The sequence below is a fragment of the Callorhinus ursinus genome, unplaced genomic scaffold, assembly GCF_003265705.2.
Source record: "Callorhinus ursinus isolate GAN/ISIS: 27379988/994484 unplaced genomic scaffold, GSC_fseal_2.0 scaffold14, whole genome shotgun sequence".
Classification (NCBI taxonomy): Eukaryota; Metazoa; Chordata; class Mammalia; order Carnivora; family Otariidae; genus Callorhinus; species Callorhinus ursinus.
Window position 1 is genome coordinate 36,228,701 of NW_027397076.1, and position 27,386 is coordinate 36,256,086.

The following is a 27,386-nucleotide window of genomic DNA, read 5'->3' on the forward strand; positions in this document are numbered from 1 at the left end:
AGTAGTGTAATTGCTGGATCGTATGGTAGCTCTTATTTTCAACTGTTTGAGGAACCTCCATACTGTTTTCCAGAGTGGTTGCACCAACTTGCATTCCCACCAACAGTGTGGGAGGATTCCCCTTTCTCCGCAACCCCGCCAACATCTGTCGTTTCCTGACTTGTTAATTTTAGCCATTCTGACGGGTGTGAGGTGGTATCTCATTGAGGTTTTGATTTGGATTTCCCTGATGCCAAGCGATGTTGAGCCCTTTTTCATGTGGCTGTTGGCCATTTGGATGTCTTCTTTGGAAAAATGTCTGTTCCTGTCTTCTGCCCATTTCTTGATTGGATTATTTGTTCTTTGGGTGTTGAGTTTGATAAGTTCTTTATAGATTTTGGATACTAGCCCTTTATCTGATATATCATTTGCAAGTATTTTCTCCCATTCTGTCGGTTGTCTTTTGGTTTTGTGGACTGTTTCTTTTGCTGTGCAAAAGCTTTTTATCTTGATGAAATCCCAATAGTTCATTTTTGCCCTTGCTTTCCTTGCCTTTGGCGATGTTTCTAGGAAGAAGTTGCTGCGGCTGAGGTCGAAGAGGTTTATCTTTTGTATTTTTGATAATAGCTCTTTGAACAGGTGTGAGGTGATATCTCATTGTGGTTTTGATTTACATTTCCCTGATGATTAGTGATGTTGAGTACCTTTTCATATATCTTTTGGCCATCTATATGTCTTCTTTGGAAAAATGTCTGTTCAATTCCTCTATTTTTTAATCAGCTCGTTTGCTTTTCTACTGAGTTATAGGAGTTCTTTATTATTTTGGATATTAACCCCTTACCAGATAATATGATTTGCAAATATTTTCTCCCATTCCATATTGCCTTTTCGCTTTGTTGGTGCTTTCTTTTGCTGTATAAAAGCTTTAAGTTTGACGTAGTCCCACTTGTTTATTTTTGCTTTTGTTGCCTTTGCTTTTGGTGTCAAATCCAAAAAATCATTGCCAACACCAGTGTCAGGGAGCTTACTGCCTAGGTTTTCTTCTAGGGGTTTTATAGTTTCAGTCCTTATGTTCACATCTTTGATCTATTTTGGGTTGACAGGGTCCAGTTTCCCCAGCACCATTTATTGAAGTGATTATACTTTCCCAATTGTATATTTTTGGCTCCTTTGTTGTAAATTAATTGACTGTATATTCATAAGATTATTTTGGGGCTTTCTATTCTGTTCCATTGATGTATATGTCTGTTTTTATGTCCCTTTGCCCATTTTTATTTTTATTTATTTTTTAAAATTTTTTAAAGATTTTATTCATTTCAGAGAGAGAGAGCGAGAGCAAATGAGGTGGGGGGGAAGGACAGAGGGAGAGGGAGAGAGAGAATCCTTGAGCAGGGTCCCTGTTGAATTGGAGCCCCATGTGGGGCTCAATCTCAGGACCCCGAGATCATGACCTGAGCTGAAACCAAGTCAGATGCTTAACCCGACTGAGCTACCCAGGGGCCCTCCCTTGCCCATTTTTAAAATCAGGTGGTTTTCTTGCTATCGAATTGCTTGACTTCCTTACATATTTTGAATATTAACCTGTCAGATGTAGTGTTTGCAGATATTTTTTCCCATTCCATAGGTTGCCTCTTTGTTGATTGTTTTTTTTGCTGTATGGAGGCTTTTTAGTTTGATGCAGTCCATTTTGTCTGTTTTTGCTTTGTTGTCCTTTGGATGTTAATTAGATATATGAAATGAAATTATAAACAGTCATAATTTCACTTTATTGTTATCTTATAATTCAACTTTATATGTGAAATTCTTAAAGCATTTGAAAAACTAATTTTTGTATATTTAACCAACAAAAAAACTAAACTAAAGTAATTTTTGTTTTAAGGTTTTCCACAATAAAAGCAAATTTGTTCCACAATTCAAAGGTAACTCAATCATCCATGAAACTGAATACAGAAGAAATTTCAAGGGTTTATCTCCAGTGAAAGAACCAAAATCAAGAAATGATTTGAAAGAGAATGGAAATTTTGAAGCAATATCTCCTGAAAGGAAGGTATTCATCAACTTTTAACTTTAAACAAAATAAAAAACTTAGGATTTTAGACTCTACACATTTTCTTTTACCAAACACTACCTGAGATTTTTGGTTTTAGCTAGTTTATTAATTCCTTTGTTTGTTCATTAAGTGTCACATATTCATTAAGCACTTAGTGGGAGCTGGGCACTAGGTAGGTAATGAGAATACAATGATAACCACACTAAGCCCCACACAGCTCTTGGGCTAGTGGGGAGACAGATGTGTAACTAAATATAATACTGTGGCAAGTGCTTGGCAATACAGCAGCTAAGTCTGTGATATCTAATAGCAAATGACTGGCCTTACAGTAATGTGAGTTATAGGGCTAACAGTAGAGATAGAAATATATACTTTAAGTTAAATAATGGAAGTCAAACGCAAACACGCATACATTCATGTATGTTTGTTTGTTTGTTTATTTATTTATTTATTTATTTATTTATTTATAAGTAGGTTCCACGCCCAATGTGGAGCCCAACTTAGGGCTTGAACTCAGGACCCTGAGATTAAGACCTGAGCCGAGATTGAGTCTGATGCTTAACCGACTGAGCCACCCAGGCACCCCTTTTTTATGTTATGTTATATTATGTTATTTATTTATTTAAAGTATATGTACATGCATTTTAAAACCAAAGCTTCAGCATGCCAAATTATAGCTAGTCTAAATTATGTGATTTACCTCAGCACATACAAGTACCTGCCTCTGAAACTACACCTTATTTAAGTTACAGTGTCAGGTTAAAATTATTGTAAATTATAGGTAAATGGAGTATAAGTCCTATTTTCAAATTTTTTGGAATATTATTGCTAATACTTTATGGGTTCTAAAAATAGAAATTATATGACTAAAAGTCAGTTGGCATCTATATATTTATTTCTGTACACACATATATACATATTTTTGGATCTGTGATATTAGGCAGAAAAAAAGGGTTAAGTTATTCAGTAAAGCAGTGTGGTTGGTAACTTACTCAGTGGAACCTAGTATGTAATTACTGTAACACCAAGGGCACCTGGGTGGCTCAGTTGGTTAAGCATCTGACTCTTGATCTTAGCTCAGGTCTTGATCTCAGGGTCATGAGTTCAGGACCTCGTTGGGTGGAACCTACTTAATTACTGTAACACAATTAAATGTAAATTTGGAATATCAAAGGCAAATGTAAAAGCACTGTTCAGTAGGTAGTAACATCAAGTTTATTTATTTACATGTTTATTTGTTAATTAAAAGTTTTTTTTCCTAGCTAAGGATATAAAATTTCTTTGTTATAAAGTGAACCCAATCCTGAGGTATACTTCAAAAAACCAACCAGGTATACTAGTTTCAAAACTTGCTTGTTGATTGCTTGTGAATTCTAGGTTATCTTTAGTAGTTAAAACTTACTTCCATAAACAGAATTATAATACGATATCCAATTATAATTTATAACATTTATGTTTTCACTTTAATGTATGACATATTTTAAGCATAAAATGTTTAAATTATTTCCATTTTAGTGTAATAAAACAGATGACCCTTTAAAATTAGAAGCAGAGATGGAATCAAAAGAGTCAAACCAGCCTAAAAAGAAGCTTACTCCTTGGAGACATCAAAGGCTTGGGTACGTATTTTAGAGGAAAAATATCATGGTATTTAGATGTTCAACATGGTGAAATATTTACTCTCATTTCATTTCTGTTAGGAAGGTGAATTCTGAATATAGGGCAAAATTTCTGAGCCCAGCCCAGTATTTATATAAAGCCGGGGCTTGGACCCATGTGAAGGAAAACATACCAGATCAGGTGAGTATACATAAGCTCAGTAAGCCCACATTTTCTTTGAGCCTGTATCTTAGTTTAATTTCACAATGAGTTTCATTTAGTAATAGAGACTACAGTTTAAAGATGTGTGATACAATAGTAGCACTGAAAGTATCAGGACCTTAAAGTTATATGTTAGGATATAATTTATTAGTATGTTTACTTTTTTTATATCAAATAGCTCCTTTTTCAACTAGAGATTTTTATTCTTAAAGTCTTTTGTTAAAAAGGCTTTTTACAATCCAATATTTCATTGTGTTAATACAACTCAGCTTATAGAATTAAAGCATTGTAGTTTTCTTAATAATATCCAGACCTCCAGTCTCTCAACTGAAGATTAATTTTCAAGATTAGTTTGTCTGACAGTGGCATCCACCGGCAGTGTGTACTGTGACCGTCTGTAAGCATAAGGGAGGAGTGACCTGTGCTGTTAGAGGTTTGAGTTCCAGTGTTGGGATACCCCGACATATGGGAGAAATTCTGAGGATCCTAAAGAAAGGTTTGAGGAAAAGGGTAATCTAGAATTGGGAAGCTTCGTACAGTCAAAAACAGTGGAGTTTCTGGTTGTTGTGCAGTTACCATCTTTTAAACCCCATCTTGATGGTTTCCTGCCTTTTCTGTGTGAATAAGCAAAAGTAAAACAATTTAGACTTTAGTCAACACCCCCTCCGCCATCATTGTGAAGAGAGAGATAATTTGAATGGGGAATAAATCTTTATAGTTCTGTACTTTAAGCCATGGTTAACAGTTGCATGCCATGAGCCTCTGGAGGAAGGCTTTGGCACTTTGAGCAGCTGGCTCTTGGCACTGGCAGCCCCCAGGCCAATGTCCTGGGGAGAGTCCTGTATTCTACGTGTTGTTTCAGAATGTTACTTGATTCCTTCCACTGTGGCTGCCCCTCATGCTCTCTACTGCCCTACGTGAGCGTGGCTCAGCAGCAATACAGGCACAGTAAAAGGCAAATCTTGAAGCTGTCCCAAATATTGTTGGAGGCAAAATTCATATATTCACCCTGGTGAAATAAAGTTAAAAATAAGAGCATTGGGAGCAAGCCTGATGAAGCAAAGGAACTGCGTCAGTGAAACTCCTGAGCAGTTTATGGCCATGCCAGACCTTGGCAAGGAGCTCTGAGCAGTCTCAAGGGGAATGAGGAAAGGCCGGGGCTGGAGGCAGGGTCCAGAGCGTGGCAATAGACGGCTAGTGTGGCCAGTTAATAGGTATTAGCCTCTGGCCCTGTTATATTTAGGGGCTTCACTAGGTTGAACTCATGAGAGGCTCCTTATTGTGGGAAGATTATCTCTTAGTCTCTGAGACCTCTTTAAGATGAGCTGGTATTTAGGCATCAGATCTAAAAATTTAATGGACTAGAGGATTGTTTTGTCTGGAGTCATGGTAAGATGATGGTCCTTATCCTGCCCTGATGGAAGAAAACATTTCTGTTGATGTTAATTTAAGACCTGTCTTTTCAAGGTTTCCTATTATAACATCTTGGTAACATGACTATTTTAGGCTTTTCAAGAAAACTCATTGCTAATGGTGGTTGTTAGTGTTTAAATTAGTGCAATGTTTGCCTTAATCTCTGTGGGCAAAAGAATTCAAAAAGTGAATTGGAACTAGAAAAGAATAAGAAGTTTTATCTAAATTTTATCACTGATGATGATAGCTGTTTCAGTTGACCAGGTCATAGATATTTAATATGGGCCATATTTTACTTAAATCTTAGATTTCATTTTTAACTTGAAGACATTTACTTATGTGGCTGCTTATGAGGTATCTAAATATAAGGTACTCCCTCATTTTCCCTCTCCAAACGTTTCATGAAGGAATATTATTCACACTCTTCAAATGCACTTGGACATCAGTGACTTTATTATTATTAGAATATTAGCTTTTTGAGTCCTGTTATAGTTTTCTGGTCCATATGTCATACTCATTTCCTCCTATGTTGCTTGAAATATTAAACTTTTTGAATCTATTTATAGTCTAATGCCTGGGTATTTTATCCTAAGACCCAACTACCAGTTCATATAACATGACAGTGGTTGGTTTTATTTGTCCAGTGGCTGTATATGTGTTATGTCCATTATATAACCATTGGCACTACTGCTTTTTAAGATGCTCACTTAATGGGTTATTTTTAAGAATAACCAGCAGTTGTGATTGTCTGGTCTCATCCTTAGAATAACTACTGAACCTGTGTTAAATTTCTTTTTTCTTGATTGTTAGGTAATCTTCTAATCATCCAAACTACATTAGTTGAGCTACTTTTTCCTAATGTGTCTTCCACAAATAGGACCTTATTTCAAGATAAAGTTCCACATTTGAGAGACATGCTGTAATTTGACAGGCATTGTAGGGATGGCTAGGCATAAGATGACTCATTTTGATGGGGATGATTTTTGGGGAAAAATTTTTATTTTTTAATCTTTCAGTTTTTTAAATTTGAATTTTCTGTATATATTTAAATAACTTAGTTGAATTCTTATTTTGGGAAAAGAAATTCAGAAATGAAAACATTTTACTTCTTGCCTTTATATCCTATAATCTGATGGTGTTACTTGACTTGGAAAGGGATGTGTGTGTTTTGTTTTAATTGAGTTTGAGTTCATATCCTTGTTAGTGGCTGTGCTTGTTGGTTGTAGGGATTGTTCTTGATATTGAGTTCATACCATTAGGTTTTTTTCTTTTTCTAGTAGAACAACTTGCTTTAGGAAATATCAACTTTCTATTTTTTCATTCTAGTTTCGGATCATAGAAATCTAAAACTAGGTATTTGTAAGCCACTGTTATATTAGCACTAAGATTATCAATAAAGATTGCTGATAAATTTAAAACATTGAGATTTGAATGTCATTAACAAAATAGAACTGAATTCAGTTTTACAGAATTTCCCTAGGATCTCCTTTTTGAAAAAAAATATTGTTGACAAATAAAACCGGATCACTGGCACATGGGGGGATATTTACCCATCTTCTCATTCATCAGACAGGAGGTCCTCCCACCTAGATGGAATACAGCCTTCTCTGCTGCTTTTCCCTGCCCCCGCCCCCCCGCAATACAGTGCAGGGCTGATGGACCCCCTTTTGAACCACTCCTTCAATTTATATCTCCTTTGTTTATTGCACCATAGACCCTCCAGTATTATGATGATAATTTGTCATAGAGGAGGAGGTCTGCCTCCTCTATCGGACTATGAGCACACTGAGTGCTGCGGGGACTTTCTTGCTTATCTCTGGCTCCCAGACATCCAGCTCAGGCCTAGCACTTAGTGCACACTCAGGACACTCAGGATGTGCTGCATTTTCCCTCACATTGTGGAGTTTACAGGTTAATGGGGGAGAATGATGAGAGCCATTAATTCCAGTAGAATGAAATAAGTACTAACGGGGATATGCATGAAGAGAGATGAGAACGGAGGAGGAAGCTGTGCTAGAGCTTGAAGATTTGACCTTGTAGGTGATGGAGCAGCTGTGAGACATTTGAAACACTAGGGGATTTAATAGAAATAAAATCTGGATTATATCAAGGCACTTTATAACAAGGCCTCTGTGCATTCACAGTGCCTGGTGAGGGGGTGCCTGGCTGACTCTGCTGGTAGAGCATGCGACTCTTGATCTTGGAGTCCTAAGTTCCAGTCTCACGTTGCATATGGAGCCTACTTAAAACAAAAACAGCAAAACACCCTGGTTGGTATTTCAACAGATTCAAACTATATGTCTTAGTTCCACCTGTTAAATGCGAAAACCACTACTAGGAATTTAAAGTTTAGGAATGAACAGAAATGTTAGATGAACATGGCTCAATTTTTCTTGGCAGTGAAGAAAATATCTTGAATTATCCTTCAGGAATGTTTCAGGTTTGGTTCATTAGAACAGTAGGACCCTGCTAGGATTATATGGTTTCTTATGCCACCATGACAGATGTTGTCTTTTGCTTTGGCTAATTCCCTACAGATGTAAGACCTTCTTTTTAAAGATTTTATTTATTTATTTGAGAGAGTGAGAATGGAGAGAGAGCACATGAGAGAGGGGAGGGTCAGAGGGAGAAGCAGACTCCCTGCTGAGCAGGGAGCCCGTAGTGGGACTCGATCCTGGGACTCCAGGATCATGACCTGAGCCGAAGGCAGTCGCTTAACCAGCTGATCCACCCAGGCGCCCCAGATGTAAGACTTTCATCCTTTTGCATTTAGGAGTGTCTCCTTAAGGAACTGAGGATGTGTTTCTCTATTGCTTTTGCAATGCCAAGTTTCATTTGCTTTTTTGCCTGTAAGTGAAAGACAATTTTAGCAGACAGTATCTGCATATCCTTTTAATGTTATTATCCCATCTTTATGATAGGAGAAATTGAGTTTTTGAAGAATAAATAAAGATGATTTTAAACAATTTTAAGCTGCAACTTAATTTTTTTATAAGGTGGAATTGCATTTAGGGAAGCCAGCAGGTGGCAGTATGATGTATAAAATGAAAGGGTTTCAAAGAGTATAAAAGGCTCCTTTCCATATGAAAAGATGTTATTTGCATATTAGGGAATTCAGATTACCTTATAATTCATCAGAATATTATTTTGTATTGTCACTTTGCTGAATATATTACAATTTTTATTTAGTACATTTTTTAAAAGTTGAGGTTTTGCTGATGCCAGCGGAACCTTGAGGAGGTTGGAGAAGGAAGCCTCATGATTCTCTCCCTGGGGGCTTGTAGAGTAGTAGAGCTGTTGTGGAAGCCAGGAAATAAAGCCGGGATAGGGGTTTCCGGCATGGCCTACTCTCACTGCTCTTCCAGAGGTGGGCGAGGAGGAGTAATAATTAGGTTACCTGTCGTTGATAGCACTCCAGCCATGCAAGAATGTGGCTGGTGTTCAAGGTAATATTAAGATATCTTCCTCAGTGAATTAAATATTACTAAAAATAATTTAAAAATATTGATTGACAACTTTGTTATATATTTAGAAGGAAGGATAATAAGGTATTTCATTGATTCCCATTAATATTCAACTATGGCATTAACCTGTCATTAAGTGTGTTTCTGTATTCCTCTCCTAGGCTTCTCTAAATGCCATGTGGTATGCGGAGGTTGGTTGCTTTTGAGTTTTTAAAAACTGTAATAATGCATAGAGTACTTGTATAATTTCAGTCAAAATATGAAGCAGGTGTCAATATTTTTCTTAGCTGCTACAAATTCTTCTTCCTGCCTGCTGGCCTGAAATAAAATAACTGCATTGCGCTTTAGCTTGACTGTTTTAATTTCTGCTTAAAAATGCACATAGTCTGACGAATGTCTGTGGCTCTTTTTGCCTTCCTTTCTCCTTGTTCTCTGGCTGTATTTGTGCATCATCTTTGATAAGCTATGTTGTGATATTTGCAAAGGAGCACTTAAAATAATACACAATGTCTCAACTCTCCCGCGTAGGTTAAAGAACTCCGAGAGAAGGCTGAGTTTTATAGGAAACGAGTTCAAGGAACACATTTTTCTCGGGACCATCTGAATCAGATTCTGTCTGACAACAACTGCTGTTGGGATGTCTCCTCCACCACAAGCTCAGAAGGAACCATTAGTAGTAACATTAGAGCTCTAGATCTTGCTGGGTGAGCTATGTTCTTTGTGGCTGGCACAAAAGTATGTTGTAGCTTAGGTAGATCACGGAATCTTACAGGAAATTGACATGACCATTCAAAGTTTGTCTTCCGGTCAAATGGAGATACGCCAGCCATTTATTACATTTCATTATTTTTAGTGTATTTTCTGTGAAAAGTAAAGCTGTGTGTAAATAATATATAGTGTAAATCTGGAAGACTGGACTTTATACTATATATATGTAATTTTTATAATATCTCCGAAGGGTAGACTAGGAATGATTACGCAATAGATGGAAAGAACGTTAAAAAGTAAGAAGAAGAAAAGGTAGCAACAACAATGACACCTTAGAGAATATAAGCTAGTGTACATCCTGTTACCATTCATTAACAGATTTCCGTGGCTAATAAGACACTTAGGCCTTGATTCTGTGGGACAAATCTCTGCTCTTTTGGGTTTTAAAGTGAACATTATTTAACTATAAGAGAAATAGCACATTGATTTGTAGCAAAATAGTTTTAGTTATGGTATGTTAATAGTCATATAAGCCGAATTGAACTATAAGTTCTAATTATGACATCTGATTTTAAAAATTCATCACAAAATCCATTCTTTAGGGATGTCCGGAAAAGATTAATCTATCTAAAGTGTAAAGTTTGAATCAATTTGCTTGATCCACAAGTATACTTGAGTTTGTGCATAAACCCTAATTGAGTAAGTGAACGAGTTAGACCATGTGGAGTCCTGGTTTATGTGTGTAAATGCCAGTCTAGGAGACACTCATGAGTGTTGTCAGCAGTGGTACAGGCATGCATGTGTGAAGGGAGGAGTAAGAGGAGATACCTATATTTTATTTTGGAGCATTTTAATAGAAAATCCAAATTGTAGCTTTAGTTTATTATATTGTCAAATGAACTCTTAATTAGATTTCTTTCTTCAGTATCTGGGCAAGGTAATATCTGTGGGAAACCTAGTTGTGAACACGGGAAGGGAATGACAGACTCGTTAAATTTAGTATAAACTAGAAATCTCAAAGTCAAGTTTGAAACTTTTTGTTATGCAGAGATCCTACAAGCCATAAGACTTTGCAGAAATGTCCTTCTACAACACTGGAAGAAAAAAGGCCTGTCTTGGAAGAGCAGCCGCAGAAAAATACCACAGAGAAGTTGGGCATGTCAGAGGCTCCCACCACACCCGTTAGAAGGCGCCTGGCGTGGGATGGAGAGAACCCCAGTGAAGGCGCGCAGAAACAGCCGCGAGAGGAGGGCGGGGAGGAGGAGACGGAGAAGGGCAAGCAGGTCCCTACGGGGGAGCTGGGGGAGCTGGGGAAGCTGGAAGTACCTGAAAAGTCTAAGGCAGACGAGATAAAAGAAGGGTGAGAGTTTTAAATTAGTCGGTATATGGAAGCATTATGCACACAGTTAATATTTTCTGTTTTGTCACCAAGTACAGTGGCTTACACTCTTGGTTTTATGACTAATAGAGAACAGATGTTACTTTAATGTCACAAAGCAGGCATTTTTTTATATGATTTATAATTTGACTCAGGTATGTGAGTCACCAGTAATTGGTAGGTGAACAGTTGAACACTGAGCTACTGGGGGAGGAAGTAGTTAGGGTTATTTTTGTTTATGTCCCGCTAGTTATGATTTGCTAGATTTGTAAATGTGTCTGGGAGAATGGCTTTCTTTATGACTTGAGGAAAATAGCTGATATTCTTTAATATCAAATGTTTTACCAAGAAAGAAAGACAATATTTTGTAATATTAAAATAAGTGGTTTCTGCAAATAGCTAATTCTTGTTGGTTTATATGTTAATTCCTTTGGGGAGTAGTTCTTTACCACTGATAATGGTGCTTTTTGTTCATAATCCAAATCCCTTCTCATTCTGTCATGACTTTTGTGCCTAATAGGAAACTTAGGCCCTGATGTAATGGAAGAATTCTCTGCTTTATTGTTGCTGACTTGCAGTGATCTTCCCTCTTTTCCAATATTCAGTCACTCTTAACCGCATGTGGATTTGTTATTTTTTCAGAAACAAAATGGCCTTATCTTATAACTTGTATTATTGTATTGTATTATTGCACAATAATGACAAAATATTTTTAATCCTATTTCCTGGAGGAAATGCTTCATAGTAGCTTGTTTGGACTTGTAGGTCAGATTCTTCTGTATCTTCTGGAAAAGGAGGCCGGCTTCCTACTCCAAAGCTAAGAGAACTTGGTGGAATCCAAAGGACTCATCACGATCTCACCACTCCAGCTGTTGGTAATGGGCAGACACTGTAGTTCTTATTTTACCTGCTTTTTCTACATGAGAATTTAGTTTGAGACCAGTTGTCTTCTGCATTTTTCCAGGTGGTGCTGTTTTAGTGTCTCCATCTAAAGTGAGGCTTCCAGTCCCAGAGCAGAGGAAAAGAATATCTTCTCAGGATGGCTTAGAAACTGCAAAGAATGATTTTAGGAAGGTAAATATTTATATTTTGGGGGAAAAAATATCTTTTTAGGAAGTGATTATTTTAGTCACATGTAACAAATGAATAATAGGTTCAGATCTTAGAAAATTCTGTGTGTTGTATGTGAAGATGATACTATTAACCTGCTTTGAGTAAGGCAAAGGCATTGAATTGTTTTTTCTGACAGTAACATTCTATTTCTGCTGATATACTTTTTTTTAAAAAGATTTTATTAGAGAGAGAGCACGAGCAGGGGGGCAGAGGGAGAGGGACAAGCAGACTCCCCGCTGAGCAGGGAGCCCAGTGTGGGGCTCGATCCTAGGACCTGGAGCTCATGACCTGAGCCAAAGGCAGACGCTTAACCGACTGAGCCATCCAGGCGCCCCTCTGCTGATATACTTTTAAATCTTGTCAATAGTGACTCAACAGGAGGCAAGAGAAGAAAAACAATAATTTTCATTGAGTATCTACTGGGTGGCAGCTGTATTCCAGCTATGTTCCAGGCACTGTTTTAGCATTGGAGATACAGCAGTGAAAGAAGCAGGCAAAAATTCTGGCCCTTACTGAACTTCTATTCTAGTGGAGAAGAGAGACAATAAATAGGATAACCAGGTGCAGTACATAGTATTTTAGACAGTGGTAAGTACTCAGGAGAAAAATAAAGCAGGGGAGGTCAATAGGAAGTAGCCAGGGAAGTTTTCACTGAGAGGGTGGCGTTTGAGCAGAATCTGAAGTGGGTGAGAGATTGACCCATGTGCATATGTAGGAAGGCATTCTGGGTAAAAAGAACAGCAAGTGCAAAGTCCCTGAGGTGATCAGGTACCCGATTCCTTGGAGCCCAGCCAGAAAGCAAGAGAAGGAGAGTGTGGGCACTGAGTTCGGAAGCATAGCGGGGAAGTAAACCGTATAGGGCCTGATAGGTCATAGCAAAGACTTTGAATTTTATTCTGAATGAAATGGGAAGCCTTTGGAGGGGCAGAGGAGTGATACGATTTGACTTAGGTTTTCCCGTGGTTACTCTGGCTGCTGTGTTGGGAACGGACAGTAGGGATGCGAGAGCAGGGGCATGAAACTAGATAGGAGTCAATTATACTCTCCAGGCAAGAGGTGATGGTCGTTCGGTTCATACCAGTAGCAGTGGAGGTCGTGTGATGAAGTCCGATTCTGGATATGCATTGAAGGTGTAGCTGACCAGATTTGCTGATGGTTAAGATACAGCATGGGAGAAAGACAAGAATCAAGTATGACTCAAGATTTTTGGCCTGTGCGTAAGGATGGAGTTGCCACTTAACTGAGATGGGGAAGACTGTGTAAGGAAAAGGTTTGCAGGGAAGACTAAGAGTTCTATTTTGGACACATTACATTTGAGAAACTTATTAGATGTACTAGTAGACATAGGCAGTTGCCTTTCCAAGTTTGGAGTGTGGGAGGAGAGGTTGGGCTGTAGATACAGATTTGAGTGTGTATTGTATCAGTGGCACAGGTATGTGAGATCTTGAGACTGGGGACGATCACCAGGGGAGTTGGTACAGATAGAGAAGTGTATGTGTAGACAGGTGTCAGCCCCAGTTCTTTGATACTGGGAAGTTGAGGGGTACCCAGCAAAGAGGCTGATGAGGAATAGCTTGAGCAGCGGTGGGAAATCGGAGACTGTGGTACCTTGGAGGTGTCAAGGAGGAGGGAGTGTTGGGCACCTGCGTGACTTGGTTGGGTGTCTGCCTTCGGCTCAGGTCATGATCCTGGGGTCCTGGGATCGAGCCCCATGTCGGGCTCCCTGCTCGGAGGGGAGCCTGCTTCTCCCTCTCCTCCCTGCTTGTGCTCGCTCTCACTATCTCTGTCTCTCTCTCTCAAATAAATAAATAAAATCTTAAAAAAAAAAAAAAGGGAGTGTCGGTGCTACTGATGGATCAGTAAGGTCTAAGAACTGGTGATTGGATTTAACAATATGAGTATTATTGGTGGCCTTGACAAAGGGCAGTTTTGGTGGTGGGGAGGGACAAAAGCCTAAATGCAAGTGAGTTCAAGAGAAATGAGAGGAGATCAGAGGCAGTCATCACAGACAATTCTTCTAAGAGTCTTTTCCGTGAAGGGAAGCAGAATCACTGGTGGTAGTTGGGAGTGAGGTCAAGATGAAGGAGGTAACAACACATTTATATGTTGACAAGAACAGTTTTTTTTTTTTTTTAAGATTATTTATTTGAGAGAGTGACAGTGCGAGCAGTGGGGAGGGGCAGAGAGAGAGAGGGAGAAGCCGACTTGGGGGCTTGATCCCAGGACCTTTACTTAGATCATGACCTGAGCCAAGGCAAATGCTTAACTGAGTGAACCACCCAGGCGCCCCAACAGGAACACTTTTTTTTTTTAAATTTTATTTTATTATGTTATGTTAATCACCATACATTACATCATTAGTTTTTAATGTAGTGTTCCATGATTCATTGTTTGTGCATAATACCCTGTGCTCCACGCAGAACATGCACTCTATAATACCCATCACCAGGCTAACCCATCCACCCACCCCCCTCCCCTCTAGAACCCTCAGTTTGTTTCTCAGAGTCCATCGTCTCTCATGGTTCATCTCCCCCTCCGATTTCCCCCTCTTCATTCTTCCCTTCCTACTATCTTCTTCTTTTTTTTTTTTAACATATAATGTTTTATTTGTTTCAGAGGTACAGGTCTGTGATTCAACAGTCTTGTACAATTCACAGCGCTCACCATAGCACATACCCTCCCCAGTGTCTATCACCCAGCCACCCCATCCCTCCCACCCCCCACCACTCCAGCAACCTTCAGTTTGTTTCCTGAGATTAAGAATTCCTCATATCAGTGAGATCATATGATACATGTCTTTCTCTGATTGACTTATTTTGCTCAGCGTAATACCCTCTAGTTCCATCCACGTCGTTGCAAATGGCAAGATTTCGGGTTTTTTTATGGCTGCGTAATCCAACAGGAACACTTTTAAAGAGAGAAAAAGCTGATGCAGCCCCAGCCAGCCCCTTTGCACCTGTGCACTGAGTGCCCTGCACCACTCGAGATGTTGCATAGGATCTGGGGAGGAGCGAGTGGAAGGGTTGATTTTAGGCACTCTGACAGTTCCTTCATTGTTACAGAGGAGGCAGAATACGTGAGCACTAGGGAGATGTGGGGGCTTTGGGAAAGTCTCTTTGGATTGTTTCTTGGTGGCACATGAAGAAAGATCCTTGCTGAGAATGAGGCTGGGGAAGAAAAGGTTGGAGATTTGAATAAAGAATAGAAGGCATGAAATAGTCTTTTCAAGAGAGTGGGAGAGGGATTGGGCAGGGAAATGTGAGATAATGCAGGGTAACATAAAGGGCCCATTTTTGGCTAGTGGTCACAAATTTGGTGTTGATGAGTTGTGTGTTTTTCTCCAGCAATGTTTGGCTGCAGAGGTGCAGGATAAGTAGAGAGTTGGATTTAACTGGAGTTCATGTTTTGTCAAGGAGGAAGAGGAAATGAGAAAGGGGGTCAGGGAGCTAAGGTATATGCCAGGAAGTGACTATGATGATTGGCCTTGGGGACTGAGTTAGTTAGGGCAGAAAAATAGGACTTGGGAAGGTAAGGCACAGTGCAGAGGTGACAGGATCAGTGGAACATCTTGGCAGACTTGTTGAAATTAGGGTACCCATGGGGATTCGTTTTTTTTTTTTAATTTTTTTTTAAAGATTTTATATATTTATTTGACAGAGAGAGACACAGTGAGAGAGGGAACACAAGCAGGGGGGAGTGGGAGAGGGAGAAGCAGGGAGCCCGACGTGGGGCTCGATCCCAGGACCCTGGGATCATGACCTGAGCCGAAGGCAGACGCTTAACGACTGAGCCACCCAGGCGCCCCTGGGGATTCGTTTTAAAGGTAGGAGGTGGTGGTCAGAAGTTGGAAGTCTGGAAGCTTCTTGGAAGTCAGGGATGCTTCTTAGAAGATACTGAGATACTGAGGAAGAGGAAAAGTTGACGAGGTAAAAAGGGTGGAGAGGAGAAGCATAGCATGTGTCAGTATTCTGTGGTGAGAAAGAATATAGGGTTCTTTTTATTTATTTCAGAGAGAGACAGAGAGAGAGTGTGCAAGCGATTGTGGGGAGGGGCAGAGGAGAGGGAGAGGGAGAGGGTCTTAAGCAGACTCCTCACTGAGTGGTGGAGCCTGATGCGGGGCTTGATCTCATGACCCTGAGATCACGACCTGAGCCAAAACCAAGTCGGATGCTTAACAAACTGTACCACCCAGGGGCCCCCGTAGAGTTCTAAGAAACAAAGGCAAGTATAGTGTGTGGCAGGGAGTAAGTCAAGATGAGTCTAGAAAAGATAGCAATATGGAAAATTTTTATCATTCTCTTGAGAGCAATGGAAGCCATTGAAATATTTTAAAGACCTTTTTGGTTACAGTGGAAGGCAAGAGTAGACTGTGGTTCTCCTTAGACGGTCCTGGGCGTGGTTGAAGTAGGACTTACTGATAGCTTCGACTAGGAAGGGTGGGCATGGACGGAAGTGGATGAAACTGAAGGATTGGGTAAGGGAGACAACATCAAGGCTCGGTGCTGGGTTGCATCATTGAGGGGGTGTTGCGGTGAGAGACCATGAATGACTTCTAGGTTTCTGCCTTGCCCAAAAAGATTGATGGGGAATGCCATGTACCGGTAAGAGAGCTCTGGACAGCAGCCACCTTTGGAGGGGGACATCAGGAATTTCACTTTCATTCACTCAGTTCGATATGTAATGTGCTCTTACTATGTGTCAGGCACTGTTCTAGTATCTTGGGGATTCACTGGTAATCACGACAAAATCCCTACCCTTGTGGAGCTTACCTTTTCATTCTGAGCAATAGATAAATCTTTAAAGAGATAATTTCAGCACAAATAAAATCCCAAAGGACCTCCGAGGTGTGGGTGAGGTTGCTTTACATTGGGCCGTCAGGACAGGCACCTCTGAGGAGGTGACATTTTAGCCAGGACCTGACTCATGAGGGATGTGTCCAGGCAGAGATTAGCGGAGACTGTTCTCCAGTTTGAAAGAGCAGTAAGTACAAGTGTGCAGCAATGAGAGTTTTAAAGAGTGAGAAGACCAGTGGGGCTGGGGCGAGGAGAGGGTAGGAAATGAGCTTTAGAAGGGAGGGTGGGTAAGGAGTGCGGCTATTATTCTGAGGCACTGGGAAGCCCTGGGAGGGTTTAAATCTACACAGCAAACGTCTGATTTATGTGATAAAATCCCTCTGGCTGTTCAGTGGAGAATGGGCTGTATGGGGAGTGGGATGGTGAGGCCAAGGAGAAAGCTTTAGGCTCAAACCCAGATCACCAAGGCCGTTAAATTAAACTTGGGAACCCCATATGTTACAAATATTCTAGAGATTTCATTCAGACCTTTTTAGCAATCGTGAAAGCAGTATGACAGATCTCAAATTCTATGTATATATGTAGAAAAAGAAAAAATAAATCAAAAGAACAGTTTTCCTAAGTGATACCTATAATTATGAAAAGGGAAGCAAGAGGAAGATTTGTGGTTTTATTTTAGATCTTGCTTTAAAAAGAAGCGTTTGTTGGATAAGACCCTAGGCCTTCTCTACTTTTAAGCAGTAAGTTCTTGGGGCGCCTGGGTGGCTCAGTTGTTAAGCGTCTGCCTTCGGCTCAGGTCATGATGCCGGGTCCTGGGATCGAGCCCCGCATCGGGCTCCCTGCTCCGCGGGAAGCCTGCTTCTCCCTCTCCCACTCCCCCTGCTTGTGTTCCCTCTCTCGCTGTGTCTCTCTCTGCCAAATAAATTAAAACAAAACAAAACAAAAAACAGTCCTTTCATTGCAGAAAATGGTTATCTCTGGGTCAGAAAGCAGTGTTTTTAATATTGTGTTGATACACCCAAAGTCAATGAGTAAAAGCCACATTTACAAGGAATAACTAGGAAAGTTTGGAACTGTGTTTGATTTTACTGGTTCGAATTCTCCTAATAAGTAAAATTATACAAGGATTTTAGGCTAGTGATACATTATCATTGTGGAAAATAGAAAATACTGACCAACTAAACAAAATAAATGCTGTCCTCCCTACTGTTCAGGGCAGCCACTATTGAATGTTTGAGTTCTTTAGGTATATAGTGTATTTGGCTATTGTGCTGGAGGTAAGGTTTCATAATCTATTTTTTCTCACTTGGCAATGAATTGGGAACATATTTACATATCATTATATATCACTTACAATTAAGTTTTAAAGGTGACATGATATGCAACCTATAGTTATACTGGTTGTTTACTGTTGAAAGCAATTTTTTTAAAACTAGATGCCTATTGCTATTTCTTAATTTTTTTGTTTTGGAAAAATGCTGTAAAGAAATTGTCCTTTAGCTACTTTTTTGTTCATATTATCTCTTTTTGTGTAAATACTCTCCAAGTGTAATTGTGTGATAAAAGAACACAAAGTTTTACGGCTTTTGCTGTTTCTCCAGCTCCCTGGAAAGATTGTGCTCCCAACAGTACTCTAGGAGAGTGCTAGTTTTTCCACATCCTTGTCAGCACTGGGTATTATAGTATAGCTTTTAAAAAAAATTTTAATCTTTTAATTTGGTAAGTGAAAAATTAATATCTTGATGCTTTTATCTTAAAATTATTTGTTTACTAGGGAGGTAGAATATTTCTGCTATTTGTAATTTATGTCTGTATAAATTGCTTATATGTATATCCTTTTTCCATTTTTAATTAGTTATCTTTTACAACTCAAAAAGAAATATTTATGGAGCAATGATAATTCATTGTCAATACATAAGTTATATATTTTCCTCAAATTTGTGATTTAAAATTTTTTTAATGTTTGTATATTTTTATATAGCTAAATATGTTTACCAATATTGGTTGTTTGGCTTATAAAATCTTCCTACACAGAGGTTACATAGATTTTCCCCATAATGTCTCCTACTGCTTTTATGGTTATTTTTTTTTGTGTTTAAAGGTTTGATTTTTTATATATATTACAGACATATCTGTATTTTTTTTTTTTTTGTCACTTAGAAAGAAAGTCACGCTATATCCCTCCTGACTTCTCCAGCTGCTGGTATAAAAACAGTTGATCCCCTGCCTTTGAGGGAAGATTCTGAAACCAGTATCCCCAAATTTGCTGAGGTAACTCTTCCAGTTTCAAAAATTCCAGAATATCCAACAAACACACCTGGGCAGTCTCCTTCTCCACCCTGTGCTCCATCCTACTGGCATCCCTCTCGTCGAATTCAGGGCTCTCTGAGAGATCCAGAATTTCAGCATAATGGTAATTATTTTGGTTTTAATTTTTTGTCTTTTAAAATGAAAGTGTTACACTGGTGGGTACAAAGGCTTAAGTAAGTACTTTATGTTAATAAATTATGTTACCTAGTATTTTAGTTAATGTAACAGATTTCTTTAAATGGGAAAAGTCTCATTCATCTCTCTGGAACACTCAGCTGTGATATAACCCCAGTTCACTTTTGTGTAAGTGTGAGCTTCCTTCCTTTCTTCCTCCCTCCCTCCCTCCCTCCCTCCCTCTCTCCCTCTCTCCCTCTCTCCCTCTCTTCCTCTCTTCCTTCCTTCCCTTCTTTCTTTCATATTTTATTTATTTGAGAGAGAGAGAATGAGCAGTGGGGAGGAGCAGAGGGAGAGGGAGAAGCAGACTCCCCGCTGAGCAGGGAGCCCGTCGCGGGACTCGATCCCAGCACCTGGAGATCGTGACCTGAGCGGAAGGCAGCTGCTTAAGCGACTGAGCCACCCATGTGCCCCAAGTGTGAGGTTTCTTTCAAGTTCTTTCCTATACACATAGAGGCAACCCACTAGATGCCAGCAGCGCCCCTTTCCCAGGTGTGACATCTAAAAATGTCTTCAGATATTGCTAAACGCTGCCTGGATGGAGAATTCAAGGTCATAAATTATTTTCCTTTCGTCTTATTAGGCATTGTTGTGCTCTTCTCTAGCTTCCACTTTTGCCGTTGAGAAATCTTGTGCTCTTCTGATTTTTGATCGTTTGTGTGTGGCTTCTTTTCCCCTGGCATCTTTGGGGACCTTCTCTTCACACTCAGTGCTCTGAACTTTTACCGCGGGTCTCCGTTTTGCTAGTACTCTGTGGACTTTTTCAGCCAGGGAAATTGGTTCCTCACTTTCTCGAATTAGTCAGTAATTCCTTCCCCTCCATTTTTTCTTTCCTCCTCTTCCGGCAATCCTTGTTATTCCGAGGTGGGACATGATCTAATTAGCTTATCTTACTGTTCCTATTTCCCATTGCTGTCTTTTTATTTTAATTTGAAAGGGTTACTCATTTTTATTTTCTACCCCTTCTTCTGAGTTTTAAAAAATTTTTTGCTGTATTTTTAATTTCTAAGAATTTTTAAACCCTGTATACTCCCTTATTCAGCATCCTGTTCTTATTTTATGGATGTCATGTTCTATCCCTTTGAAGAGATAAGCGGTATATAGAATTCCCCTGTTTTGAATATGGTACCGTTGCCCTCAGTTGAACCTGTGTCCTTCAGTCAGAGTCGCTCTGATAAATCTTGCAAGATGAAACCTCCATTCTTCTTTTGGGAGGAAGGAGTTATAGCCAACGGTGCAAATTTAAAGAAGGATTTGGCAGCCTGTTCTGTAAACCAGTTTCCTGGTTCAGTTTTACCTTCCCTCCAACTTTCAAGGGTACTTAGTGCTCCTAAACCTGAGCCAGTAGAGGAGAACAAATTGGTTGCTTCTTGGTTTCCTTCCTCTGCTGGCTTAGGATTCAGTTTGGATATGATGATAACATACGCACTGCTTTTCTGTTTGCTTTCCATTTTCCAAAATTTTGTTGCTGTTTCATTGTCTTTCATTTTCTTTGTCCTATGGGTTTATGTCATTCTTGTAAATGTGTGTAGTCCATCTACCGTCTTTAAACAGAAGCCTACAGCATTCTTGAGGCACCTGGGTGGTGTAGTCAGTTAAATGTCTGACTCTTGGTCTCAGCTCAGGTCATGATCTCAGGGTCATGGGATCGAGCCCCACGTCAGGCTCCGTGCTCAGCACTGAGTCTGCTTAAGATTCTCTCCCCCCTCCCTCTGCCTCTCCACCCCCCCCCAATAAATAAATAAATCTTTAAAAACAGAAGCCTACTGCATTTCTTTAAAGTTAGAATAGATCAATATTGTCATTGCAGAGAATTCTAGAAATTTTCTATTGTTTGTTTACATATTTGCTAAGCACATTATAAATTAGTGAATGGTCTGTTAATAATAATTTCTATTAAAATATAAAATTAATAAAATTTTTGACAGTCTACTTTCACTAAGGTTTTCCTGTAAATAAGATATACTGTTAGGTGGCTTCGAAGGATAATTTTTCTGCCTTTTTTTTTTAAGTGGGAAAAGCAAAGATGAACAATTTCCAGTTGCCTCAGCATGAAGTCTTTAATGATGAAGGTATTTCAGTAATAAAATAACATATGATCAAAATATGAGGTTTTATTATATGGTAGTTTATAATAGTATTATGATCTTAACATTGGATTAGCATTTTATAGTTTACAGAGCAATTCCACAGATATTATTTCATTAGATCTGTGAAATCCTGTGAGGGGGGTAAAATTATCCCCATTTACAAATGAGTAAACTGGGACCTAAAATCTTGAATTTTTTTAGGGCAAACAGATGATAAGAGAGATTATGCCTAGCATCACACCTGAGATCAGTACTCTTTCTGTTTTTCCATCCTGGCTAGCTGGGGGCTTAGGAATTTGCTCTAGCATATCTGTTATTTTTTCCAAATATCTGTATATTGTCAATTTTCAGTTCTCAAAAAAATATGATTAGGGAAGATGTGGACTTTTTTCTTGTGTAGCATTCTGACAAATTCATTTGCTTCTGATAGTGGCTAGAGGAATTTTGATTCCTGATGTGAACAATCAAAATTATTATTTAATTCATCCTAAAATGTATGAAATTACTGAATTTATAAATTTTGGATATGAAAGTAACTTTGAATTAATACTTTATGTATTATAAGTTCATATACATTGAAGATTTTCTCTTCTCTTAGCAAACTTGGGACTTTTTTCAGAATTCAGTGAGCTAGAAATCAAGTTACCATGTTTTAAAATGCAAACATCTGGACACTTTGAATCCAGTTGTGTTTTTTTAATGGAAGAACAGTGTTTACAAATAACCTTATAATAGATTTGCTTACTGAGAATGAGGAATTTCTGTAATAATGAAGGGTAGCATGTTAAAGTCAAACATTATTTCTACATTAAGTGAAATTATTTTGGAAATGTGATGTAAGCACTATGTTAAGGTATAGCATTTTGTTTTTAAAATGCTTATAAAAGCTTTTTGCCAAGAACAGCTGTGCTTTTTAAAGTAGGACAAGACAGTATGATGATGAATTGTTTCCAAGTAATACTGAAATCACAGGCCATGTGTTTTAGGTAATGACATTGTGGGATTTCAGGCAGGAAACAGAATGCTCATTTAACATTAAAGTGTTTGATTTCTAAGTATGGTAAACTTGGGAAATTATAGTTGAACTATCCTGAAAATGTTAATATCTTATATTTTAATAATTTTTTTCTGACAGAGTCAATATTGACATTACAAAGCTTGATGCTTTTAATTTTGTTAATGTTATAAAACATAGTATTTTTATTAGAGGTATTTTCTACACTGATTGTAATTTTTTCATTGCAGATGAGGACAGATTATCTGAGATCTCTGCTCGCTCTGCAGCTTCTAGCCTCCGGGCTTTTCAAACTCTGGCACGAGCTCAGAAAAGGAAGGAGAATTTCTGGGGCAAAACATAATTAAATATATATCTAGTTGAGTTGCTTAACAATCTAGGGCACCATTGGCATAATTTTTCTTTATTGCTTTACTATGTTGAGACTTTTCAAGTGTTTGGATATTTTCCCCCAACATTTCCTACTTAAAAAGAATTGGTTGACTTTTCAATAGCCATTTCAGTTTACTTGGAAAATTTTAACACAGGTTCATACAAATTCAACTTAAAGAATTCTCTTGACACTTATTCCAAAGTACAAAGACGTAGTTTTCTTCACATGTTCTAAGTTTTGTATGAAGGATAGCTGGTAGAATTGTGAATTTTACCTATCCACAGAATATTCTAAAAAATGAACAAAGTGAAGTAAAAATTAAGATCCAAGTGTGATGTATATATTCCTTGAAGATTGGTTATGTGTATCTTTATGATTTGTAGATGTCATAAGATGAATTTGTTGTTCCTGTAACTTGCTGTAGCATTTCTTTTTATTTTAGTACCTTCTGTGTGTGGTTGCAGTGTTAAAACAATTGTACTTTAAATTGAAAATATGAGCTGTATATATTTTTCTTATTTATGTAACAAAGTTTGCTGAGAGAATATGTATATTTTTGATCTTTGTGTGTATTCTATTTGTATAAGGACTTTGGCTTACATTTGAATAATGTCTCAATTTTGAAAAATTATTTGTATAATGGAGAGTTAAAACTTTGTAGACATTTTGAAATAAAAATTGATCAAGTATTTCAATTCTGTTTGTTTGAAGTGTTTCAAGTTTTTGGCTTCTCCAGAAAGTTACTACCTGGAATAAATAATTATCTTTTAGAAACATTTTACTCATAACACGTTAATCAAATGTTCTACTTCTTTTGTAGCTGTCCATATGCAACAAAACTTGAGTCCACAGTAATTTTGTATGAATATAGGAAAAATACAGCATTTCTAAGGCAGACTTATTTTCAAAAATTTAACACATACCTTTTGACTATTCTTTACTCATAGGACATGTTCTGTTTTCTTACTCTTTACTTCATCTTGCAAATCATAAATCTAATTTTCTGAAAAATACGAATTTCATAAATATTACATGTGATGTTTACAAGAATACACAGAAGGTACTGAAGATAAAATATACAAAATATTCATGCCTGTTGGTTAGAAAACAAATGAAAAGTCTGTTTTAAAGTGCTTAATTTGGTCAAAAGTGCTTTTGCAAATCATATTCATAATTTATTAAAGATCTTATGAGGTTATAAATAACGGCATACAAATATTTGCTTACATCTCACTGACTTTAAAATAGTTTGTTGATAGAAGTTATTAAGGCACTAAAGGTGGGAATAAAAGTTAGAAATTAGTGTGTAATTGCAGTTTAGAACACAAAATTATTTGGTTTTCATACACATATGTACTGAGGCATATTATCTGTAAAATAATTTTGGAACTTATTTTCTTTGGTGTCTCTAGACGCTTAGAGGTATCATTGTCTTCTTCCTCAAAAGTTCGTTAATCTAGTTGGTTACGATAGAGTTTTCAACGACCACTGATCGACAGTAAAGAAAGGAGTTACAGCTAGCTTGCAGGGAATTGTGTAAACACAGTCTATGTTACCTAAGCTACAAACTGTAAAATATGGGTACAACTGTTGGAATAAGTCTCACCACATGAACTTGCTCTATTGGATGTTCGATGGATTAGGGTATGGTTCTTACGAGGCTGAGATTATCCCCAGTCTCTGGGTGACAATTTAGCTTTGTAGTATACTGCCGACTACCTTGTAAAAGCCCTACTCAGTGGCCCTGGGGAGAGAAGAGTGTTGAGAGATTAGTACTCTGTACTGAAAGCAGCTCAAAGGACATGCATTCGAGTTGGTGGGTAAATAGTTTTAGTTACATGAGAGATATGCCATGATACTTGCTGGAGTTTAGGAGCTGGCATTGTTAATTTTTAAAATTGATTTTATTAAGGCATACTTTTATATACAACAAACTGCAATTGGGGGCACCTAGGTGGCTCGGTTGTTAAGCATCTGCCTTCGGCTCAGGTCATGATCCCAGGGTCCTGCGATCGAGCCCCGCATAGGGCTCCCTGCTCTGCAGGAAGCCTGCTTCTCCCTCTCCCACTCCCCCTGCTTGTGTTCCCTCTCTAGTTGTGTCTCTCTCTGTCAAATAAATAAATAAAATCTTAAAAACAAAACAAAAAACAAATTGCAATAATTAAAAAAAAATTACAGCTCAATGAGTTGGGAAAGAATCTATACATCTATGAAACCACCCTACAACCAAGATACGTTATTATAGTCCATCATCCTAAAAGTTTCATTTCCCTCTGCAGTTCAGTCCTTCCCTCCACCCCTGATCCCAAGGTCATCACTAATCTGCTGTCAGTATAGTATGCAAGAATTTTATATAAATGGAACCATCTTTTACATTGCTTTCATGCAGTGTGTTTTTGGAAGTCCTCTATGTTTTCACATTTATGTTCCTTTAATCCCTTCACCCACTGGTGGACTTTTGGATCGTTTGCAGCTTGGGACTGTAATGAATAAACTTGCTATTAATATTTGCAAGTTTTTGTGTGGATATACACTTTCATTTCTCTGGAAAATAGGTAATTCAGTATTTATTCATCTTTAATATAATTTCTACTTTGAATATACATGAAAATCATTATTTTAAACTGGTGGCTTGGTCTTTTTGTCAAAATTGGTATCTCACGAGCTAGACTGGGGAACAAACATCAGAATCACAGTGGAAAGTTTTTCCAAAATGCACACACCTGTGCCTTTGTTCTTTCACCCATCTTCATCCCAGATGCTGAGATTCTCATGTGTCCCTGGTTGAGAACCCAGATAAAAATGTAAACATATGCATGTATGGTAGGCTTTGCATGTTCATTTCTGATATCACCTCTGGATCTCTTAGGGAATCTGAACTCCATATTAAGAACTCTTGAATGCTGATTTTGAGGGTTAAGGATAAAGAACATGATAAATATGCTTAGTACATGGTAGGAAATGTTACCATGAGATTTAAGTATAAAGATCTTCATTTTACAGAGGGGAAAATGCTGTTAGATTAAATGACTGGACCAAGATCTCATAGCTGGTGAATTAAATCTAGGCCTTCTAGAAATCTACCTGTGCTACCTATTCTAGAGAGTTTATGCTAAAGTTTTGAGTCCTACTGTGATCACTTCTCTCTCTGGTTGATTTATTTGGGAGTTACTCAATTTTTGAAGTGTCTTTCTAGTCGGGGAAAGGTTATATGGACATTGAATTATATGAAAGTGAGTCAATATTCAAAACAAGTTTGTACTTATATAGAGCATGGGTGTGGTTGGCTACCCAGGATGCTCAAGGATAGATTATTTACCTTTGTTGTAGTTGTCGACGCCCAAAAAAATAGTTATCCTGACTTCTGGAAGTTCACCAAAGGAACAAATAATCTAAAATGGAAACTGATCCTAGAATCGTTTACATTTGGTTTTGGAATATGTTTTTGGTACTTTTATGTGAGGTGGTGTTAGTCATGTTAGCATGCTCAGGGCCCAGTTTTTGTCAAATTGCCATCACCACTCACTTTCCCAAGATGAGTCAGCTGTGCAAAGGCTACTCCAGGCAGAGGAACAGTCTCCGTCATTGGACTAGTTAGGGTTGTGTTCTGCCAGGCCTGGTCATGTGAGAAGCCAGCCTGCCCCTCTAGCGTAACTCATGGATGAAAAGCAGGCTGGGGTTATCTTGCTAGTGTTGAACTTGCACTCTGGTCTTTCTCCCAGGGTGAGCAGAAGCATAGAAAGATCAGCCACTTTTATTCCTCTCAGGTTGAGAGCCAAACTTCCTACAACCCTGTTTCATATTTCATTTCCTCCCTGATCCTGCGAGGCCCATGAAGGACAGCAGCCTCTCTCAAGCAGAGGGCAGCTCTCCCATAGTCTGACCCTTGCTATATGGCTGGTGAGAGGGAAAGAGTAGTCATCCCAAAGATGGCCTTCCCTTCTCTTCCATGAAATGCTCCATCCACTAGTCCCATCCATGGCTTCATTATGCTCCAGACCCAGCATGTCCTTGGAAATTGAGTGAGAGATGAGAACTGGGGGCACTGAGGTGCCTTTGGAAGTCAGAGCATGAGGCCAACAGATAGAGTGATATTTGGGAGGTCTATAACCAATTTGGATCACATAATGGACAATCTAGATAATGTTGGGAAATTGTTCAGTTTTCCCCCATTATTCTACACCCGCTCGTATGTTGGAGCTGGCTTCTGGGCCAATTATTAAATATTCAGAAATGTTGAGAGCAGGTTGTTAAACCTTCAGTAGTTTGAAACTGACCATGGTGGGAGGCTTTATACCATAGAAATCAGCCAGTGCTATAAATCAGGGCTTTCTCCCCACTTATCCACCAGAGGCAGTTTCAAGCCCAGCAATGTGACCACTACACCAGTCTCTGATTTTATTTTTATATCATTTGCCTGATAGAAAATAGTCCACTTCAGAAAGGAGAAGAGGAAGCCCAAGAAAAGCTGCTATAAACCATTCACATCTTCCTTAGTTTATAAAGACAAATAGAACATGATTTCATTCATACGTGGAATTCAAGAAACAAAACAAATGAACAAACAGAAAAAAAAGAGATAAACAAAGAAAAAAACCCAGACTCTTAAATATAGAGAACAAACTGGTAGTTGCCTGAGGGGAGGTGGCGGGGGGTCGGGTGAAAGAGTTAAGGGGAACTAAGAGCACACTTCCCAGGACGAGCA

At 38.5% G+C, this 27,386-nt stretch overlaps 1 protein-coding gene across 3 annotated transcripts in view; it reads left to right on the plus strand.

The window, feature by feature from the left end:
• Positions 1-22,683, plus strand: part of MDM1 (Mdm1 nuclear protein) — a 32,971-nt gene extending 10,288 nt beyond the window's left edge. Inside the window, exons 5-15 of one of the 3 annotated variants that reach the window (XM_025882960.2) lie at positions 1,859-2,026; positions 3,545-3,648; positions 3,730-3,829; positions 8,889-8,918; positions 9,256-9,431; positions 10,484-10,795; positions 11,579-11,688; positions 11,778-11,887; positions 18,880-18,990; positions 21,216-21,275; positions 22,539-22,683. In XM_025882960.2, coding sequence (XP_025738745.2) covers positions 1,859-2,026; positions 3,545-3,648; positions 3,730-3,829; positions 8,889-8,918; positions 9,256-9,431; positions 10,484-10,795; positions 11,579-11,688; positions 11,778-11,887; positions 18,880-18,990; positions 21,216-21,233 — 1,239 coding nt within the window. In that variant the 3' untranslated portion in view covers positions 21,234-21,275; positions 22,539-22,683. Of the gene's footprint in view, positions 1-1,858; positions 2,027-3,544; positions 3,649-3,729; positions 3,830-8,888; positions 8,919-9,255; positions 9,432-10,483; positions 10,796-11,578; positions 11,689-11,777; positions 11,888-18,879; positions 19,133-21,215; positions 21,276-22,538 lie in introns of all 3 variants that reach the window. The other 2 variants (XM_025882958.2, XM_025882959.2) reach the window with 2 other exon arrangements.
• Positions 22,684-27,386: the final 4,703 nt, after the last annotated feature.